The 7908-nt window shown below is 63.5% G+C and overlaps 1 protein-coding gene across 3 annotated transcripts in view; it reads right to left on the reverse strand.

Annotated features, from left to right (window-relative positions):
• GALNT9 (polypeptide N-acetylgalactosaminyltransferase 9) overlaps nt 1-7908 on the reverse strand; it is a 66048-nt gene that overhangs the window by 20906 nt on the left and 37234 nt on the right. For all 3 annotated transcript variants that reach the window (XM_029921286.1, XM_029921284.1, XM_029921285.1), the window contains exons 3-5: nt 5690-5856; nt 3950-4124; nt 114-311 (exon numbers count right to left, since the gene is read on the reverse strand). In XM_029921286.1, coding sequence (XP_029777146.1) covers nt 114-311; nt 3950-4124; nt 5690-5856 — 540 coding nt within the window. The remainder of the gene's footprint in view (nt 1-113; nt 312-3949; nt 4125-5689; nt 5857-7908) is intronic.

Here is a 7908-nt window from a genome sequence, read left to right on the forward strand (position 1 = left end):
GGCCCCTGCACCCCCCTGCCATTCCCTACGCCCCCCACCGGCCCCTGCACCCCCCCAGCAGCCCCCGCATCCCCCCAGTGGCTTCCGTGCCCCATGGCCAGGCCCTGGCTCACCGGATGGGCGCCGCCTCGTCGCCACGGTCCAGCCAGTCCTGCGGGGGGATGATGTACATGCACCAGAGGCCCCAGTTGTAGCCGTGGGCCGCGCTGGCGTACTGCTGCACCTCGAACGTGTCGTACTTGATGTTGTCGATGGCCGGCAGCACGATGCGCCTGCGGTCCTCCTGGATCCGGGCGAGCGCGGGCTCCGCCCTGCAGGGAGGCACACGCCTGTGAGGACGGCGCGGGGGCCCACAGGCAGGGGGACGTCAGGTGACCGCCCGCCCGCTGAGCAGGAGCCTGGGGATTGTCGGGCCGTAGACCTGTCCAGCCTGGGGCCCCGCCCTCCCCTTCCTGGGCCCTCCACAGCCAACCACTGACACTAAGTGCCCAGGGTGTGACACCCCTGAAGGGCAGCTGGCTCTGCCACTGGCCGGCCTCACAGCCCAGTCACCCTCTCCACGGAGCCCCGCCCCCTGCCCTCACACACATTAACTGGAGGACCGAGTAAGGGCCGCACCGTGTTAACCAAGGAATACGTTCATTAGCTTAAAACCAAAGCTCCTCAGGGAGCCTGCGTTGGAGGGGATGAGAGTGGTTATCAGGTTCTTTAGTGCAGTATGCAACCTATACAACAGTATGTGGCAGCCCTGACGAAGTTGGGGGCCAGGCATTAACATAGAAGGAAATATATGTTAGAAAGTGACAGGTATCATGCGGGAAGGACAGCAAGGCAAGGGTGACCTGGAGTTGTGTTTTAAATAGGGCGTCTGCATAGGTTGCCCTGGGCAATGCCCAGAAGGCAGGGGGCAGTGAGTGTAGGGGGATGGGTGAGGGCACAGCCAGCACTGAGGCCCTGGGATGAGGCCTGGGGAACAGGCTGGTGGCTGGACAGGAAAGGCGGGGGCGGCATAGGCGGTGAACCCAGAGAGCAAGGGGACCAGGGGCTCTTGGGCGACCTCTCTAGGCAGCCGCACGAGCTGCAGGCTCTGGGCAGGGATCCTGGGGGAAGCAGGCTTTGCCCTTGGAGGTGACCTGTCCCCACAAGGATGGGACGCCACCAGAGCCCAGCCTCTGAGCCGCAGTCCAGCTGTGGTTGTGGGCCCCTCGTGGCCAGAGGGCCGGGGCTGGAGCCCCTGGGAGGGCCCAGTGTGGGTCATCTGGTCCCACCTGGTCACGTGCAACAGGGCCTTCCCACCCTTGTGATCGAGAGCCTGGTATTCACCTGCAAGGAGGTCTAATTAATTACTGTCAACCACGTGCCTCAGAGAAGCCAAGCCCTCTGCAAAGGTCACGTCTGCTAACAAGGCAGGATCTGCGTGGAGGTGACCGTGGTGGGGGGGGGTACTATTTGCAGGTGAATGACTGGGTTTTCAGTTGTGGAAATTAAAGTCACACTGGCTTAAGGTTGCGTCTGATGTGACAGACTCCTGGCTCTCCCAAATGGCTTCCAAGTGCCTGAGGGAGCTGAGGGAGCTCACGATGTAGCGGAGGGAGAAACGGCCACCGAGGATGGTTGTGCAGTGCACAACCTGCACCACACTGTGGAACCACCCCAGGTGGAGGTAAAAATGATTAACGGTAATTAACGGTAGAAGGTGATGACACATCACAGGAGAAGGGCTGTCGCAGGAGGACAGCAGAGCAGAGAGAAATGGGGGCCAGGAGGCAAAGTCCAGCAGAAGAGACGTACATCTCTGTCAAACGTGTGCAGGGGGAGGACCCACCCTCGCCATAAACGCGCAGTCCTGGGGCAGCTGGGATGCCCTGGGGGGAGGGGAGGAAGGCTCCGCTTGCCTGCGGGACCCCGAGCCACTGCTGGAGCTGGCTCCTGCTGGTGGAAAAGCATGGGCTTGAGACCCCGGGACTCGAGACCCTCCTAGACAGCTGGGGGCCCGGGGACCACGCACTGCAGGGCTTGTGCAGCGGAACAGCACAGACTCGGGACTACGTCCAACCTGCCATCTCAATCCGCGCACCCACCGCCGACCCTCCATTTCCCTCCCGCGGGATCCCAGCCCCGGCCTTACGTTGGCTTCGCCAGGTTTAAAAACAGGCATTGGGAGACTTGCTATAAAAACCATGAGTTTTACAGGGCGCCGGGGTGGCTCAGCCCGTAAAGCATCTGACTCTGGATTTTGGCTCAGGTCATCATCTCCTGGTGCAGGAGTTCGAGCCCCACGTTGGGCTCTGTGCTGACCGTGTAGAGCCTGCTTGGGACTCTCTCCCCCCCTCTCTCTGCCCCTCAGCTGCTTGCAAAATAAACTTTTAAAAAATCCTGAGTTTTGCTTGTTGTTGAAATGGGCAAGCTGGTCACGCTGGGCTGACTTGTCCCCGCGGCTCAGCGGCCCAGGTTCACCACAGACCCACCCGCTGCGGGTCCAACCAAGGGTCTGCAGAACAGCACATCCCTGGATGACATGGGTGGCCTTAAAACCAATGACAGGCCTCCTATGAAACAGAACAGGGGCACACGCGGAGTCTGAGGACCGCCAGAGGCTGGGTGACAGGGACAGACCCTCACCACCTGCAGCATGACACCTCGTGTCCCAGAATTTAGAGTAGTTTCTGCTGTTTTGAGCTGCTGGGGCTGTGGTCATTGTTTTGGCAGCCCCGGGTCACTGGCACATGCTCATCTGTCAACTGTCCCCTCACCTCCCAGCAAGTACTGATCCGACGCGGAGGATCTGGAGTCTGCTGCCTGCCGGCCTCTCACAGTCTCGGCAACAATGCCCGCACCCCATCACCGCCCGAGGATGTGCCCGTGTGTGCTCCTGACACCGCCAGAGGATGCGCCCATGCCCGCTCCCGAGGACCAGGAGACAGGCGTGCCTCGCCTTCCCTGCCCAGCCCACACCGTGTTGGCAGGTTCTGGCCCTGATTCTTATTACCTGACCTAGAACATTCCCCCTCTCCCAGCTTCCGTAAGGTCCTCGCTCATCTGTGTAGGGCCCAGCCGCCAGACAAAAAGTTAAGGAAACAGCAGGCACTTTCCAGAAAACTCTGAAGCACATCCCGCTGTCGGCCAAGACACCCACTGTGAGGACATCAGCGCGCTATGTGCCTCGGGACCGCGAGCTCTGGCCCGCCCTGGGTCCCCCTTGGCTGTGGACAATTTGCGGGATGCCATTCTTCAGGGTCGCTGCTGCCTCAGAGCTGGAGAAGCTGTCGGGAGGCCCAGGTTCCACGCCCCGCTTGCAGGAGCAGCCCTGAGCCCCGCCCTGGGTCCCGCCCGGAGACCCTCGGCCACATGACCCCATGTCCTGCCGGCCGATGGGGGCCGCGCTGGGCGTCCCGCCTGCAGGGCAGGCACGGGCCCAGGGCCAGAGCCCAGCCTTCTGGGGGGGCTCACACGTCCCCTACACACCTGACCCTGCCGCTCCCTGGCCATGTCTCCTGCAGGCATCTGGGTTAGAGGCCCACCTCGCCCCTGCATGGCGGACGAGAGCGTCCCACAGGGGTGAGACACTGGCCAGGGCAGCTAGCAGCAGCCGCACGTGCCCACAGCAAGCGCCCCACGGCCGTGTTCCCTGACCTGGGCCCGCACCAACATGCTGGCTCTGTGCGGTCCCGCTGGCACCGCGGGCCGGTCCGAACCCTCAGGGAGCAAGGTGAGGGCGCGGACCAGTCCTCAGATACAGGCCTCAGGGGCGTGTGCCCCACGGATGCCTTCCAGCCCCGGGAGCTGGACCCCCATGCCCGGGGCCCCCAGGCTCGTCCTCCGGGCTCCTGCAGGGACTCCCTAGAGCCAGCGCCCCCCCCCCCCCCCCCCCCCCCCCCCCCCCCCCCCCCCCCCCCCCCCCCCCCCCCCCCCCCCCCCCCCCCCCCCCCCCCCCGTGCCCTGCTCTCACCAGCCCATGCCGAACTCCACATGGGCGTCAAAGAAGCCGACCACGGGGGCCGTGGCCGCCTTCCAGCCCTGCAGCCGCGCCCGGATCAGGCCTTCCCGCCGGCTGTTGCGGACGATCTTCACCAGGCCCGGGTACCTCCTGCTGACGTACTGGTCCAGACTGGCCTTGAGCTCCACTGCAGGGACACAGAGATGGCTCAGCGCAGCCGCACCTTGGGCGGGCCCCGAGCTCACCCCAGGTCGGCGTGGGCAGGCCGGGCTGCTGCGTGCCCCAGGCCGTTCCATCACCGCTGAGGAGGGCCTGCCATGGCAGGTGGTAACTCAAGGGGCTGGGAGGCCACAGAGCCACGAGCCCCCACCCGTGTGGCTGGCACTCCCGCAGGGGGACAATAAACAGAGAACCAAATGGGACTGAATCACTCCGCTGCGAGAGGGAGGAGTCCACAGACGGACGGATGGAGGAGCACAGTATGGTCCATCCACACCGTGGAATGTTCTGCTGTGACCGGAGGGAAATGCTGACACCGCTACGACACGCATGAACCCTAGGACAGGACGCGCAGTGAAATGCGCCAGACAGAACAGGACAAACACTGTGCGAGCCCACTGCTCCAAGGCCTCCAGAGTCACAGCATTCACAGAGGCGGAGGCGGGGAGGGGGCGCCAGGCGAGGGGGCAGTGGAGGGGTCAGTGTGCAGTGGGGACAGGGCTCCGGTGTGGGAGGACGGAATGTTCCAGAGATGGATGGGGGGACGGCTGACAAGAGTGCTGGCGTGCTTCCTGCCCCCGAGCTGTGCACTTGCTGTACAGATGGTTAATTTTATAAAAACTTCAGATCAATAGATTGTTAACACATGATGAAGGCACAGACAGAAACAGGCGTTGACCTGAGGAAACTCCCAGAAGGAACAAGCAGAAGCACCTGCAGCAGGTGAGTGCTGTCAGGAGAAAAGGGGGGGTCCTGCGGGCGGCTGGGCGGGGGCCCCCACACGGCTGGGCCCAGAAGACGTCTGTCCCCCACATCATTGGCTCTACAGGACCCCCAATGGAGGACAGCCAGTCCTTCCTGGCAATGGCCTCCGCCCCCTCCTGCCCCGGGAGACCTCCGGGGCACAGCCCCCAAACGTCCTCCACTTCCCTTCCTCCACAGAGCAGAGGAGAGGCCACCATGACGAGTCCGTGGGGCCCGCAGCCTGGGGGTGCCCGTGGTGGGCCCAGGCTCCTCGCTTTGCTCCTGCTGGGGACCCTCTGGACCCCTGGCGGGGGCTCTGACCCCCGAGGCCTGGTGGGTGTGAGCGGCGGAGGGGGGCCGCGCCCGGGAGCACCAGCCCTGCTGGCCCAGCCGACCCTCGCTGGAGCCACGGCTCTGCACGAGCGAGAGGCGAGAGGTGTGGCCAGCATGTGGCCAGCATGTGGCTCAGCTCGGCCTGCCAGGCTTTCCCGGACGACTGCGGGGATGGAATGGAGCCCCCATGTTCAAGTCCACCCAGAGCCTGGGAACAGGACCTTATTTGGAAAAAGGATCTTTGTAGATCTTGAGAGAAAATCCTCCTGGATTTAGGGCGGCCCTAATGTAACAACAGGTGTCCTCAGAAGAGGAGAGGCACCCCACGGCGGGGGGGGGGGGGGGGCACGAAAGGGCAGGCAGAGGTGGGAGGGATGCGTGAAGGCGCCAGGGGTCCCGGGAGCCGGGGGAGGGGGTCCCACATGCCGTCAGCGGGACGCACAGGCCCCCGCTCACCGCTGTCACTGTTGTCGTCCACCAGGATGACCTCCTTGAGGAGCCGCGAGGGCGTGCGGTTGACCACGCTGTGCACGGAGCGCAGGATGACGGAGAGGGCCTCGTTGACAAAGATGAACACCACAGAGATCTGGGGCAGGTCGGCGGCGTGGGCCATCTGTCTGCACCTGCGGAGGCACAGTTCACGGGCATCGGTCAGCGCGGGGCGTGCCAGCGGTGGGACGTGCCCACTCGGGGGTTCTAAACCTCACACCCAGCGAAAGAGCAATGTCAGGGCTGCGAGGGGCAACGCCCAGACTCCGGGCGACGTCCGTCAGAAGGAGCGCGTGCAGCTCTAAGCCTCAGCCCGGCACAGGGGTGTTGCCCGGGTGACGCGCTGCAGGGGTGCAGTGTCAACTGAGGGCCATTGCCGTGGACGAGGGCTCTGCAGGGACAGCCTCAAGGACAGAGGAGCACAAGGGGGGGGCACGTGCGGCTGCCCCAAGTGTCCGGTCTCGGGGCCTGGGGCGGGGTCGGGACCCTGGGGACAGCGAGCAGCGTCTGCTTCTACAGTGCAACCGGATGAGGCGCGTTTACCAATAAACTGGAACGCAGCGAAACGGTCAAAAACACAGCGACGGAAAGAAAAACAGGTAAAGTGAACACAGAGATAAACGTGGAAGGAAGCTAGTCAGGTGCGTGTGCCGCTGCGCGTGTGTAAACACACCCAGTCTCTCCTTAGGCTGGCAGAAGCCAGGCGATTAGGGTGGACACACACACACACACACACACACACACTCTTCCACACCCAGGCTCACACTCCACACACTCACACACATGCTCCCATACCCACAGTCGCTCACACACACACGCCCACACTCACATGTGCTCTCACGCCCACACTCCACACACTCACACACACTCTCAGACACGCATGCTCTCATACCCACACTCACATCACAACACACCAGACTTCCACACATGCTCTCATACCAATGCTCATCCACACTGTTACATCCACACCCACATTCTGCACACTCACAATCACACTCATACATGCTCTCACACCCACTCCTCCCCCACACACATGCTCTCATGCCCACACTCTGCACACTCACACGCAGCACACCTCCACACACTCACAGCCACACTCACACAGTCATATTCATACATGTCCTCACACCCGTGCCCCCCCCCCACAGGCTCACACACACACACACACACAACTCCCCTCCTAGGCAGTAAGTGCAGCCGGGGTTTGAACCCGAGCCAGTGCGGCCCCCCGAGCAGGGTGGGAGGGCTCCGGCGGGCCAGCCCCTCTGCCTCACGGCTCTTGGGACCGAGCTGTCCGTCAATGCCACGTGGGCGTGGCCACAGATGCCCCGCCGGAGGGGTTTCATCGCTCAGCAAAATGCCATCTGACAAGACTTCACCCCACTTCTCCCTGAAGGAGTAAGATCAGAATGAACAATCTTTATGAACTTGCACAATGTGCACAACAGAAAACCAGCTGAGGGTGGAAATCCTTCCTGAGGGTGACGGCCGGGGGCAGGAGGCAGCGGGAACGGGGGCGTGCGGCGGGCGAGCGGCGGCCTCCCCGGGCCTGCTCCCATCCACTCACCGTCCTCCTGCATGGTCTTCCCCGCTTGTCTGCTGTTTGGGGCCCCCCCCAACACAGGCCCCCCGAGAGCAGGCTCCTTCACCGCCACAGCCCGAGAGCACGGACCCGGGCTCACACACACCACCCCTCAGCATACACTTGTGACCAAGCTGACATGCCGCTCACGGGCCCTGACGTGTGTGAGCACCCCCACCGTCCTCACCCCGACCCTCGTGTGCGGGGGGCTGGGGCTGCTTTCTCTGCCCGCGCAGGGGACTCCTGCGCGGCCACCGGGCCACGTGAGGCTGTCCTAAGGACTGGCTGTCGCACCCACGGTCGGGGACCAGGTGCCGGAGGCTGGAGGCCCAGGGCCCACAGGATAGGGGAGGGTCTCCGCCCCCCGCTGTGGTGTGCAAAGAAGCAGTGGACACACAGCAGTGTGATTTCACTTAGGAAGGGGCAGAGGTGGGGACAAAATGGGGTCACTGGTGGGGACCCTGGGGTGTCTGACGACCAGGCATCCAGGGAGGAGCTGTGTCTGACTCTGTGGTGAGTTCAGCTCTGCTTTGTCAACTTGGCCATGTAACAAACACCACAGACAGGTGGCCTAAACCCCAGGTGTGTGCTCCTCACCGTCTGA

This window comes from Suricata suricatta, chromosome 14 (genome assembly GCF_006229205.1).
Source record: "Suricata suricatta isolate VVHF042 chromosome 14, meerkat_22Aug2017_6uvM2_HiC, whole genome shotgun sequence".
Classification (NCBI taxonomy): Eukaryota; Metazoa; Chordata; class Mammalia; order Carnivora; family Herpestidae; genus Suricata; species Suricata suricatta.